Source organism: Dermatophagoides pteronyssinus, unplaced genomic scaffold (genome assembly GCF_027571235.1).
Source record: "Dermatophagoides pteronyssinus isolate colony J.1.1.1.1 unplaced genomic scaffold, Derpt_VIB-CSIC_2022.12 sq0009, whole genome shotgun sequence".
In the NCBI taxonomy this organism is placed as follows: Eukaryota; Metazoa; Arthropoda; class Arachnida; order Sarcoptiformes; family Pyroglyphidae; genus Dermatophagoides; species Dermatophagoides pteronyssinus.
Window position 1 is genome coordinate 945,843 of NW_027461533.1, and position 15,292 is coordinate 961,134.

The following is a 15,292-nucleotide window of genomic DNA, read 5'->3' on the forward strand; positions in this document are numbered from 1 at the left end:
GACGACAAAAATATTAAATGAAGATCTAGAATTTCTTACGAATTGAATTGAATTGGAAGACAAATGAAAACTTTTCAAAGAGAACAAAAAGAATAAAAGTAAAATGTCAACGAGAGACGAAGAAGAAAAAAATTAATTATCATCATGAAGCACATTGAGAGTGAGTGAGAGAGAAATTTCAATTCAGTAATATTTGATGAGTTTGAAGAAAAAAGCGAAAAACGAAAAAAAAGCAAAAATTCTTAAGTATCTAGCCAAAAGAAATGACAATACAATTCTCTCTCTCTCTCTCTCTCTCTCTCTTGCTTTTCATTATTATCATCATCATCATCATTATATACGTGATATGTATTTCGTAATTGAAATTATTGCCCGAAAAAAAAGTTTCTCACTTTTGCTCATAAAATTATTCTATATTTATCAGCGAGAGAGAGAGAGAGAGAGAGAGAGAGAGAGAGAGAGAGAGAGAGAGAGAGAGAGAGAGAGAGAGAGAGAGAGAGAAATTTCCCAGAAAACAAAAAAAAATTGAAACAAGAGAAAACGGAAAAATATTTATATCCAATTTCAGAATTGAAATGATGCAAATAAAATAAATAAAAAATAAATAAAAAAATGAAAAAAATAAAGAATTTTTCTTCTTTCTTCTTTTATTATTATTATCATCATTGTTCAGTCATTGAACATTAAAAGTCATAGTTCAAACATTGTGTGAAGTAATACTATTACAAACAACAGAGAGAGAGAAGAAGAAGAAAAAATTAAATTGAACAAATGAGAAACACACACACACACATACAGAGAGCAAAAGCGAAAGGAAAAAAACAAAATTAAATATAAAAGAATCCAAAAGAAGAAAAAAAAAGACAATTGAACGATTGAATGAAGAATGGAACAACAACAACAGCAACGAATAAGAAGTTGAAAATTCTGAATTCTGTTTTGTTAGAATGATGATGATGATGATGAACATCAACGGGGGAAAAAAATAGCAAGTTAGTGTGTGTGTGTGAGTGAGTAAATAGTGAGAAAAATAACGAAACGAAATCAACTATAGTCAAGTTTTTTTTTGTTTTGTTTGAGATGAGAAACGAACGAACAAAAATAAAAATTACTTTTTCTTCTTCTTTGTATTCTTTATTTCTTCCTATTTTTTTTTCCTGGGTGAAAATGTGGTACTTTTCTTCTCGTTGTTGTTGTTGAATGCCGACCATTGTGGTCGTTTTTTTTAGCGGCATCATAGCGCCTGTGACGTCGACGTCGGCGACGACGACGGTAATTGGCTTTCAAACATAAAATATAAAAAATAACGATAACGAAAAAATATCCAGGCAAAATAACGGAAAAAAGCCGAAAAAAAAATCTATATTGAAGTTCAATTTTCAACGCTCAAGACAATGATGTTGTTGACGAACAAGTTTAAGAAATGAAATGAAATAAAATAAACGGAACTTATAAAAATAAAATAAAATAATGGAAAACAATGCGAGAAGAAGAAGAAGAACCAGAAAACAGAAAACAAAACAGAAAAAATCTAATCTAATCCGAGAAACAAAACAACAACAACGAAGACAAGTTAGCTGAATTGATGTTTGTTTCTTGTTGTTGTTGTTGATGATGAATTCTTATTATCTTATTTTTTCCAATCATTCAAGTAAACACAAGTGAATTGGATTTTTGTTTGTTTCATTTTTTTATATATAAGAAATATTAGATGTTATTTTTGTTTTGAAGAAATTGGAATTGTAACACCAAAACATAACCAACAAAAAATAAAACAAAACAAGGATACTTTATCCTATTTTCAAAATCTTCTGGTTTTTTTTTTTGATTAGATGACCAGTTGGATACATTCTGAATATATAAAAAAAACAAGAAACAAACATGCCAAAAAGAGAAAGGAAAAAGAGAGAGTGAAAACAACAACAACACTATCTATCCATCTATGTCATTTGAAATATATATAGGATTCTCTTCTTTTTTTTTTTTTTTTGATTTATAACATTCATTATTACAATGATGATGATGGTCATCATCATCATCATATCAAACAATTGTTCATAGATCTTGACCGATAAGGCTAAATTCCAAATAATAAATAAAAGCAGAAAAAGTCAAGTAAAAAAAATGATGCCAATTTGAATCTTCGTTGTTGTTTGTTCAAGTTTCACTTGGTCCTATTATTATTATTATTGTTCCTATTATTCTTCATCATCATCACCATCATTATATCGATCGATTTTAACATATATTTCACATCTAACCAATTCTCTACATTCTCTTTCTATATACAAATGATCATTTGACCATTATTATTGTCATTTTTGTAGTTTTGTTGTTGTTGTTTTGTTTCCCATCTATATTTGTTTGTCTCACACTTGATAACAAATTCATAGAAATTCTTGATTTCTATATCATCAAATATTTGCTTGCTTGTTTGTTTGTTTGCCTGAATAACAAATAATAATAATAAAAAAATGTGTATTTTGTTTGTTTGTTGTGTTTGTCTGCTTGTATAATAATAATACATCAGGATTAACATTATAAGATCAATGCAAACATTGATTATTACCATCACAATGAATGAATGAAAGTGAATAAAATTCATTGATGATGGTATTTCATTGAAAACAAAAATAACGAAGCAAACAAAACAACGAATATGACACCCACACACACAAACTCGACAAAAAAAATGAGCAAACAACAATTCGACAACCCAAAAAACAACCAGAATCTATAACAGAAAGATTGATATCATATTGAGAGAATAAAGGTTTAGAGAGATAAAATGTCTGCTTTCTTAACGATGTTAACGACGACAAATAACAAATATTTTTCTTTCAAGACAAAACAAAAACGAAGAAAAAATATTTATTATTCTTGCTATTCTTGTTGTTACATTTTCATTTTCATTACTAATTAAAATGATAATAATGAAAAATATCGATAAAATGCAAGACCAATGTACATTTGACGTCGTCGATTTCAATCAATGTGAAAAAAACAAACGAAAAAAACGAAAAAGAAATCAAAGACCATACACTATTTAAATGTGACAATCAACTAATTGAATTATTAAAAAAAACAAAATTATGTATCACTTTATCGATTGCTAATTTGATTTGTTTCTCTTTCTTTTTATTCTTCTTTTTTTTTAAAGATTAACTGTGACTGCTAGCTGTCCAATGAATTTACAATATTTTCCAATGGATAGTCAACTATGTACAATTGAAATTGAAAGCTGTAAGTATTATGGATTTTTCTTTTTCCTTTCTTTTCTTTTCTTTTTCCCAAATTTGAATGTTTGAAACAAAAATGAATGAATGAATGTTCAAGAATCCATTTGATCTGATTTCTAATCACCAAACAAACAAACAGATTATATAATTTCTTCTTTTCTTCTTTTTTGGGACATTCAATTGAAGCTAATATTTCAATTTTCTCATTTTTTTCACTGTTGAAGAAATGAAGAAAATTATTATTTTTCTTGTTGTTTTCTTTGAAGTGATGAAAAATAAGTGAGTGAAAAATTGAGTGAAAAAATTTGAACAATGAAAAATCATCGAGAACAATAGAATTTCGTTGTTATATTTCCCTCGTATGTGATCAAGTTTCAATTACATTTATTATTTTCATTTTTTTTCATTTTTCAAAAATATAAAAAAAATTGAAAAAAATCACAATTTGATGACCATATATTTTCCATCATCAATTTTATGAACAACAGAAAAAAACGAATTCCATTCACAAACAAACACATAAATATGGTGAACATCCAGGAAAATAAATAAAAATAAATTCCAGTTTGAACTTTTTTCCACTGAAATCCACTCTCTCTCTCTCTCTCTTTATTTTTGCACAAATTTGATTTTACATTTTTTTTTATTATTATTATTTATGCCACCATAGTTTTGCTGTTGTTTGGTCAATATTTCTTTCGTTGTTTTGTTTTGTTTTTTATTTATTTATTTTCATTTTTTAAAGAATCAGAAATTGATGAAAATTGAAACGATCATACCCTGTGTGTGTGTGTGTGTGTTGATGTTGGCGAACCGTTAAGCTAACCATGTTTCTTTTATCAAAAAAAATTGTGCATGAAAATTTTGGGAGAAAAAACGAATCTATGATGCAGTGTTACGTGCCTGTCTGCCAGTGTGTGTGTGTGTGATGTTGTGCAACTAAGTAAGTTTATATGAAAAAAATAAATAACAAAAAAAAAAAAAAAAAATGAAAAATGAAAAATAATCGAATCAAATGGATCGTCGTCATTATTATTTCTGAAATGGAAAAATAGAATGAAAAAAAAACTTTTGAAATGAAATTATAATTTCCGTTTTATGTTTATGTTTATGTTTTGTTTGTTTGTTTGTCTATGATGATCATTTTTGTTTGTTTTTTGAAAAAAATAATGTAAAATGAAACTTTTAACTGTGTGTGAACCTTTTATTCATTTCATTTTTTTTGTTCGTTTGTTTAACTTGTAATTGATCGATTCTACAATGTTTTTTTTTGTTTTAAAGATTCAGTCATGTTAATTCATTTCATTTTGACCCGAGGATCATCATTTGAAACAAAGTTTTCGGATGTCAAATGAATGAATGATTTACATTGAGCATTTACAGAAAACATTGATTAGTTATATAATCATTATCTTTAGAATTTCCTGGTTCAAGTGTTGTTGTATAAATTCTTCAACAACAACAACAACCAATCAATCGATAGAAAACAAAACAAAATATCTTGACGCTGTTTGACACTGTTTGATAATGATGATAAATAAATAGACGACACTTGATTTATTGAAGAGAGTTTGGAGTATTGGAAATCTATCGATCAATATTGTTTATGGAACACCAACAATGATAATCAATTTGTTTGTGTGTGTGTTTGGTGGCGATAATAAATACTTTTTTTTTTTGTAAACAGGGACAACAACAAAACAAGCCAATTTTGTTAGTCTTTTTAAGCTGTCAAATCAAAGAATTTTTGACAAAATTTGCCTAAAATATGACAAACTGATGATTACGTATACCACCAACGACAATAAAATTGTAAATAAAAACTCGATAAATTTACTTTTCCTTTTCACATTTTTCTGGTTATTGAATGTCTCGCTTTTTTCATATTAATAATGAAAGATTTTCTTGGCTGCTGAATTCATTTCAAATTTTTAGTTTTTTTCAGAAAAATTATTCATGACATTAATATCGAATTAAGAAATGAATCGAATTGATTTTTTTTCAGCCACCCACACACACACACACATTGTGAAAAAAAAATTCCCATACTTGATCATAAATGGTTAATTTTTTCTTTTTTTGCATAAGATTCATATTACATTTATGAAACTTTGCAACAAAAAAAAATTCAAATTTTTATTCATTTTACCCTTGCCCTTTTTTTCATTTAAAAAAAAGCAATGAAAACATGAAAGTCTAGGACATGTGACACTCTTGAATGAATTTTTAGCTTTTTTCCCCCCTTCCTTCCACTGTAAAATACGATAACCAGCTGCTATGCATATTGATTTGTATTTTTTGTGTGTGTAATTTGTTTTGAAAAGTGAAAGAAAAAAATTGATGGCCTTTTTTTCGGGAATAAGGGGGTTGGGTGGGTAGATTATTAGATCGAATCGATTTTCCATTTTATAATGGAAAACACTGGAATCGATTTTCTTCGATTAGTCTGTCTGTCTGTTTTTGTTTTTTCTCAATGAACAAAAATGAAATTTGTTTAGGATTATCATCATCATCATTTATTTCTTATCTTCTTCTTCTTCTTCTATTGAGAAAAATTAAATTTGATGAAGAATATTCGTTCAATAATTCTCTCTCTCTCTGTTTTTAAATAATTTTTTTTTCTGATTCCATGGATTCTATAGGTTAAAAAACATCTTTTCGTTTTTCGTTGAACTTTTATACATAATGTTGATATATAATCATCATCATCGTTGTTGTCGTCATTTACATGACAAGAAAAACAAAAAAATTTTCATTTGACTTTAACGCATTTTACAACAACAACATCGACAACAACAGTTTCAAGAAAAAGTTGTATATGCAAGTTGATCATTGAGAAGAAGAAGAAGAAGAAGAAGATAGAAAAAAACAACATTAAAAATTCCATTTATTATCTTAGGAATTCTTTTTCTATACGATCAAATTATCCATACATTGGAAAATTACTTTTTTTTCGGTTCGATTCGGTTCTGTTGTTATCATTATTATTATTATTATCATTTTTGGGTGCCTGAATTACAACAAGGCAATAATAATAATAATAATAACCATAATTGAATGAATGAATAAATTCTGTTGTCGGTAAAATAAAAAACAAATCGTGTATTTTGTTTGTTTGTTTTTTCGCCAACGTGTACAATATAAGTTTGAAAAGAAAGTAGAAAAAAATAGATATTTCTTACAATAGCAAATACTACACTTGGACTTTCATTATCTCATTTGAAAAAAAAGATTTATTTTCCTTTTTTCTTTTCTTTTCTTCTTCTCATCGAATATATAATCGAAAAAACATTTTTCACATTTGATCATCATAATCATCATCATTTTCATTATTATTAGTTTCATTTTCCCTGTTTATTTGTTTGTTTCACTCGATTATTTCTTTTTCCCATCATCATGTCAATAAGAATCAATGATGATGATGGGGGGAGAAATTATTAAAATTTTATAAAGTCAACAATGATAATACCAACAACAATAATCATTATCATTTCTTATTGCTTTTCTTCCATGTATTCTCTATTAAGACTCGAAAAACAAAAGATAATATGATTTTCTCTCTCTCTCTCTCTCTCTCTCTCTCTCTCTCTCTCTCTCTCTCTCTCTCTCTCTCTCTCTCTCTCTCTCTCTCTCTCTCTCTCTCTCTCTCTCTCTCTCTCTTTGAGATGTTTCATAGAAATTATTTAGTTTCAGAATCACAACTTTTCACAATCTTTAAATCTGTGTGTGTCTGTGTGTGTACGTTTGTTTTGTACACAATGTTCCGGTATACTGATTTGGTTTAAATCATCAAAAACGAAGAAAAGAAGAAAATATATCAATCACATCTGCACATTAAACGAAACGAAACAGAAAATTTTTCGGTATAATGTTTTCTGCATACTTTTTATTTATTTATTTATTTATTTCTTTTCCTTTTTTCTGGCCATTAAAATATCACACACACAAACAGACAGATTTTTCTTGATAAATTATTCAATGAAAAAAAAATTTTTTTTTACGGCATTTTAGTTTTCAACATTTTAAGATTCCCCTCATTCATTCATTCATTCATTCTTTATTCACAAGAAAATTGTCTATTATAAGTATTATTATCATTCGTGTGCAACAAACAAAATCATTATTATTATTATTCAAATAAATAAATAATGATCATTATTGAAATTTAAAATTAAATTATTCAATTTGTATGTATATAAATGTTTTTAATGGAAATTTTTTGTTTTTGTTTTTCGTTTTGTTTTGCTTTGTTTGTTTTCTATTCTGTTAGATGGATATTCAATGGCCGATATTGTTTATATTTGGTCAAAAGGAAAAGAATCGATTGGCATGTCGAAAGGATTAGAATTGCCTCAATTTAAAGTAGTTGGCTATAGACAATCAATGAAAATTGAAACATTAAGCACAGGTAAGCTAATTTTGTTTAATTCTTTGAACTTTTATAAATGTTTGTTTTGTTTTGTTTTGTTTTCACATAAACTTTTAATAGGAAACTATTCACGTTTAGTTTGTGAAATTCAATTTGAACGATCAATGGGATACTACCTCATCCAAATTTATATACCTGCATCATTGATTGTTATTATATCTTGGGTTTCATTTTGGTTACATCGTAATGCAACACCAGCACGTGTAGCATTAGGTGTTACTACTGTGCTTACAATGACAACTTTGATGTCATCGACAAATGCAGCACTGCCTAAAATATCCTATATTAAGTCGATCGATGTCTTCCTTGGTACTTGTTTCGTAATGGTTTTTGCTTCATTATTGGAATATGCTACCGTTGGTTACCTTGGTAAACGTATTGCAATGCGTAAAACACGTTCACAACAATTGGCTAAACTTGCTCAAGAACATCGTAATAGATGTGCTGCAGCAGCAGCAGCTGCTGCGGCAGCTGCTACCGGTACTAATACACGTAGCGGTAGTATTAATCTAAATATGTCTGGTCCTGGTGCCAGTGTTATGTCTAATCAAGGAAATTTATCCAGCCAAAATCAATTAGATGATGATGGTAATGAATTAAATGAACTCAACATACCACCACCAATGCCTATATCTACTGGACATGGATTATTATGTCAATCTGATCCAAATTCAACATTACATCGATCAGTAAAGCCAATACCGGTAAGTGAATTTTTGTTTAATTTTTCAAATTGAATCGATAGTTGTAACTGAAATTATTCAGTAGTTAGTTAAAATTTCGATCAATAGTTAATTAGTGTTTTCGATTTTGAAACAGAAAAATCCATTTTTTTCGCATTCTTTTGCAACAAAACTCTAATTCCAGAATACTTTTCTGTTGAAAGAGTTGACGACGATGAAAACAATCAATTTGAAATTTTTTCCCGAACTTTAAAATGTGTGTAAATGTTTGAGTGAGTGAGAGAGAAAAGCGAGAGGAAAGAAAACTTTTTCAATAAACTTTAATATCCAAAAATACTACTTATTACGATATATATGGGGCATCAATCTTATTTAAAAAATCATTTACTTTTCAGTTTTAGGAATAAGTTTTTTTCAGCTAAATTTGCTATCAAAATCATAATAATAATCTATTCTAGCCAAAGAAAATGACTGGAAACAAACAAACTCCACCAAGACGACGATGATGATAATGATAATGAGAATCCGAACGGGAGAAAATTCGCAAAACAAAAGCAGAAAATGAAAATGGCATCCATGAAAATAATGATAATTTTTTTTTTTGGCTTCAATATTAATCATCATTATTTGAATCGCAATGACCAGAAATTCTTTATCGAATCATTGATTGATATCATAAACGTCTAATGATTGAATCAATGATAATTTTTTTTCCCAGTATGATTTGTATTGGCTTATTGTCTTTTGGTGAAAATCATTTGATCTCTGTGTTTTTTATCTGATCGTTATCATGATTTGCTTTTCTTGTTTTTTTTTTTTGGTTTTGGTTTTGGTTACATACAATTGATAATTATAGATTTCCAATCACATTTGTATACAAGAATTGATTCCTTGCATTTTTTTTTTCGTTTTGTTTTGATCAATTCTTTTTCATTTGCTTGGTGTATATATTATTTTTTTATAGTTTCATGTGAATTTTCATTTTACTTTATATGTTTGGTGATAATTATAATGTTTCAACATTAATAATAATAATAATAATGAACAAATTCAACAGGAAAATTATAGCCTTTTTGAATTATTATTATTATCATTTTCTTGAATCAGGTTTTCATGAATTCAATTTGTGTGTGAGTTTCCCTTGGAGAGAGAAACATTCATATAAAAAATTCATAAAAAAATTCATAAAATTTTTTTTTTTCATAAATATTCTCTATACGGTTATTTTATTACATATGTAATATGGCACACCAACAACAACAACAATAACAACAACATAATCTAATTGAGACATTGATTCATCTGATATTTATGTTCGTGTGTGTGTGTGTGTGTTATATTTATGTCTCCCATATGAAATTCAATTCATATTTTTGTTGTTGTTGAAAGACAGTACAAGTATATAAATTATGGAAAACAAGTCAGTCAGATTTACATGTGTGTGTGTGTGTGTGTGTTATGATTTATTTTGTTTCTTTTTTTTAACACCTTATGATGATCATGGTGATGATTATGAAGATGTACTAGAACAAACGAAAAAAACAATGAAAAATATTGCAAAGTTTGTTTTTTTATCGTTTCATATTTTATATGCAAATCCATTCAACAACAACAAAGAAGGGAAGAATTATCTTGTTCATCATCATAATCTTAATGTTTTTTGATGTCGATACTTTACACCAAAAAAAAACAAAACAAAATAAATATTTATGTGTAAAACATTAGAATAAGATAAGAAGAAAAAGTCTATTCAAACAGTTTTTCTGTTGTAATTTTGTTGTAATAAATGTTATATGTAACGTAAAAACTGAAATAAAAATTAATAAAATATAGTGTGTGAAAATAGAAAAAAAATTTTCATACAAAACAAAATGAATTTGAAAAACGAAACATTCTTATCAGCATGAAATTTATGTATCTTTGTCGTTTTTTTGTTGTCGTTTTGGTTTTGTTGTTTCTTCACTATGTTTATCATCATCCATAAACACACACACACTACAGATTATGAAATTTTTTTCCAGTGTAAAACGACATAAATAATATAATCATCTAGAAAACCCTGAAACAAAAATCACATCAAAAATGCCTGTGTCAAATACCAAAAAAACAAAACAAAAATTTACATGTTCCAAAAAAAAAAACTGTTTCATTTGCTCTTCTCTTCTCTTATTCTTGATTTTCTTTTCATTGGATTTTTCTCGTTTCTGATGATTCATAAAAGAATAATAATTCACATCTCATAATGAACCTGGAAAAAGCCAAAAAAAGAAAGAGAAAAAATCTAATGAAATTAATTGAATAATGAATTTGAATTGATAATGCTGATGATGATGGATAATCATTGTCATTGTCATTGCTGTTTTGTTTTTGCTGTTTTGCCTTTGTTGTTTTTGTAATAATGTTAATTTATCATCATCATCATCAATATCAAATGCTAATTATTGATTGATGATATCAAATCTATTTATAGAACTGGAAACTGGAAAAGAAAACCTATCTTTTTCGTTCGTATAATGATGATGAAAATTAGTTAATAAAAATTGAATACAAAAAAAAGAATGAAATGTGAGATGTTTTATGTAATGGAATGGAATGAAAAAATTGAAAAAATAATGCTATCGTATGACCAAAATTATTCAGACTATACTACCTCCTCCTTTGTTTGTTTGTTTGAAAAAATAGAATAGAAAAATAGTAAATTAGCATTCAGGGTTCATGGAAAAATGGAATGATTTCATTCAATGATGATGACGATGATGATTCTATATAATACAAAAATTCCAAACAACAAAACTCTATGTATGTTATACTGACGTCATCATGAATTTTTGGGATAACAATTTTCAATGCTGTTCCATTTGGACCAATTTTCTTTTTTTCTTTCTCTCGCTTGGTATATATTTATATGATGACAATAAATAAATACCCCTATCGTAGCGGTATCGATCAATGATGATGATGATAGTTTTTTTTTTCTCTCTCATTTATTCTTGCGTGTATGCTTGATATATGTTGTTGAGACAGTGGCAAAGAATTTGACCGTGGAATAAGGTTATTATTATTATCATCATTATTATTGTCGTCGTCGTTGATATATCATATCATTGGTTAGTTGTCGAGAAAGAGAGAGAGAAATTGTTGGGTAGAAAATAGAAATACTTTTTGTTGTTGTTTTGTTAGTTAGTTTATCGCTCATTGGATGCTATTTTTAGGCACAACGACCTCGGCCTAGTAAAAGAAAATGAACCAAAAAAAAAAAAAAAAAAAGATCCTTCGTTTTTTCTTCTTCTTTTCGGTTTTTCGTCTTCAAATCTTTTTAGCTTTTGAACTTTTTTTTGTTTTGTTTTGTTCGGGAGAATTCCAAAAGAGATTCTATATTTATATATTGAAAAATGATGCTTTAGACCTGTCACAAAATATAACAAACATTAAATACTACTAGTATTTATCTACTAATATCAATTTCTTCTTCGACTTAAAATCAGAAACAACAAGACTTTCTGGGCTTAGTTTTTTTTGGAAATTCTTTTTTATTTCCCTTCTCACGATTTAAATATCAGTTTTCATTAACAAACAAACAAACAAACGAAAATTTGATATTGATTTTGTATTTGGTTGTTTGTTTTGTTTTTCTGCCTGGAAAAAAAATTCATTAAACAAAAAATGATCAACACACACCGATCATGATCAAGAATGACAGAATCTTCAAAACAATCCAAAAATAAACGAAAAAACAAAAAACAAAAGAGACATTTTTTTGTTTTTTTTGTTTCCCAGATTATTCGAATGATTGAACCTTTGAACACACACGCTGAACACATAAACTCATTTGTTCAAATAATCAATGATCTAGAATCTAGAAAATATATTCTTTGGAATTCTTTTTCCAACCAGAGAAAAAAACAAAAATTCAAATATATGATGTGTGTGTGCTATGTGTTCCAGTTTCGTTTTTTTTCTAGTTTTAGTTTTAGTCGATCCAGAATCACTAGAAAATACCATCATCATCATCATCATCAACATCAACATCGCTATCACTACCGCCGACAATCAAAAAAGATTACTTGCAAGATTTGATTCATTTCACATTTCACATAGCATACACTTCTTCTTCTTATTCGTTGTGAATGAAGCAAACAAAATAAAAAAAAACGGAATAATAGAAAGAAAGAATAGAAATAGACAATGGCATTAGTTGAATATTATGATGTTGTTGGTGTTTGTACATCAAAATTCACATGTATTTTTTTTTTTTTTTTGTTCATATATGATGATGTTTAAGAGAAAGAGAGAAAAACTTGTATTACTTGGTCCATTGTCTGGTTCATTTATCATCGGTTTATCATCAGTTCTAAATCTTTTTCTTTTTTTTTACCCACTGTATTTCTATCCATTCTATCCGGATTTTTTTTTTGTTATTTCTATCCTTTACTCGCCACACTATACACACTTGAAAATATACTGTACTGGAGAATTCTTCTTCCTTCCAAATGTACATAAAGACTGTGTGTGTGTGTGTGTATATCATTTGGTTTTTTTTTCTTTAAAAAGAAAGTCAACGGGTAAAAAGAAAAACATAAATTCATATTGCTTACAAATATATATGTGGGCCATTCGGAAACAAACATTATCTTTTTTTTTGGTTGTTGTTTCGTTGTTTTGTTTTATGGTCTTTGGTCAAAAAAGAAAAGAAGGCATAAACAACACAAATCATTCAAATAATGGACATTCTTAGCTGGTGATTTTTTACTTTCTTCACTTTCTTTCATCCTTGTTTCTTTACAAATGTAAACAACAAATTCAATCTCACAGAATTCGTGTGTATTTAATGAATTTTATAATATTGAAAATAAACTTTTTTTTCTTTCAATATGTAAATGGAATCTGATGTCATCATTTCATTTCATATTCTCTCACTCTCTCTGTTATCCAGAATATAAATCGATTAAAAGTTTACAATTTTTTAAAAGAAAAAATTTACAAAAAAAAAAAATAATTTTACTTTTACTTTTTTCACACTTACAACAAAATAGATATCTCTAGGTATATATGATATATTCTTTTTCCAAATACTTTTTAAAGTTTTTTTCTTCTTTTCTATATTTGATTACTATTTTGTAATGTTTAACAAACAGAACAGAACAGACCGAACAACAACAAAAAAGTAGTTTTAGTGAATTTATTCCATGCATAAGAATTGTATTATGAATTTGAAAAAAACGAAATGAAATGAAATGGATAGAAAATGAGAAAGAAGAATATTCCGATCGAAATGTCAATTTATGACAACAACAACAACAACATTGACGATAGACAGACAGACAGTACCACTTATGGAAAAAAAGAAAGAAAAAAAAAGGATCAAGATGAATCTTATTTCGTTTCTCAATTTCAAAAAAAAAAAAAAAAATTCAAAATACACAGCAGCAGCAGACATATGATAAGTGCCAATAAATATCGACGAAAAATGATGATGAAGAAAATAAGAAAGAATCTTCTTGTTTTTTTTCTTTTCGTTTACATTCGAGGAAACAAAAGGAAAAATTCTCTCTATTGATTTGAAATATTATTCTTGTTGTTGTTGTTGATCGGTTCTATATTTATATTGACAATTTTTTCCCGGAATAAAAAGAATTGAAAATTGAAAAAAAGAGATAAGAAAGAAAGGAAAAAAATCCGAAACTCAAACATTTTTTCTTTTCTTCGATAAAAAAAAACGATGTTTAAGTTTAAATAGAATCGATGAGATTGAAGAATTTTGGGCAAAAAAAAAATTTCAGGTATTCTCTTTGGAGTGTGTGCGTTTGTGTTAATATATGTCAAATCAAACAAAATTCTAATCAGGAAAAAAATGAATGAATGAATGAAATTAAGTTTTGTCTTTCCACAACCCAACCAAGAAAAAGAAATTGCTTCAAGCTAATCTTCTTCTTTGTATAGATTTTTAAAGATTAATTACATTAAGGCATTCGTGCATAAATATTCGATCAATTTGTTAATATTCCGTTTGGAAAAATTCTTCAATTCTAAATATAATAATTAATTAATTTTAATTGAAAATAAATATGGCACGAAGTGGAAAACAAAACAGAAAATCTTGATGGAGTTTTGTTTTTTTGCTTTTTAAACCTTTCACATGCACAAACACAAACACACATAGAGAGTCAGGGAGTCATTCCGATCCAACATTGCTCAAGTTTTGTTTTTTGCATTCGGTAATAATGTATTTTTTGCTTGGCATCTTCTTCTTCTCTCGGATAACATATTTAGAAGAAAAAAAACTGAAAATGGAAATGCAATTATTCAAAACAAAGTATTAACAGTGATATTACATTAGTCACACAGAAAAAAAAACTGGTTAAAGTGAATGTCTCAATCCTGTACACCCACATTCACTTATTTGGATATGGGAGAAAATTCGAGCTTCTTCGATTCGACTGACTAAAAAAAAAAACAGAAAAAATTCTTGAGAAAAAAAAAAATACTTTAAAAGCATAATGACAACAACAACAACAACAACTATACATACTTTGCATCTTTGATTTGTGTTTTGTTTGTTTGTTTGTCTGTACATTCAAAATGTGAATAAATAAATGCAATGCATAAAAAGGGAAAACAAACGGAAAAAAAGTATCTTGTTATATGGATAACAAAAACGAGAAAGAAGATATACAAGAAAGAAACAATTTATATCTCAATTTAATCATCGAGAAATAGAATCAGTGTGAACAAAAATTGACTATATTTTCTTTAGTTATTCTTTTTATTCTGATTTCGAGATATGATATTCGTTTTCTTTTTCAACAAATGAAAGCAAATTCAATTTTTTTTACAATAATGTTGTTTGTGTGACTATATACAACACCCTGTATAGTGTGTATTATTATGAAAATCTTCTAATAACATAAAAAAAGTAAACAAGATTTAGTGAGAATTAAATC

General features: G+C 27.4%; 1 protein-coding gene across 1 annotated transcript in view; it reads left to right on the forward strand.

Annotated features, from left to right (window-relative positions):
• LOC113799852 (gamma-aminobutyric acid receptor subunit beta-like) overlaps positions 1 to 15,292 on the forward strand; it is a 45,818-nt gene that overhangs the window by 26,404 nt on the left and 4,122 nt on the right. Inside the window, exons 6-8 of the mRNA XM_075821349.1 lie at positions 3,161 to 3,243; positions 7,510 to 7,647; positions 7,729 to 8,372. Coding sequence (XP_075677464.1) covers positions 3,161 to 3,243; positions 7,510 to 7,647; positions 7,729 to 8,372 — 865 coding nt within the window. The remainder of the gene's footprint in view (positions 1 to 3,160; positions 3,244 to 7,509; positions 7,648 to 7,728; positions 8,373 to 15,292) is intronic.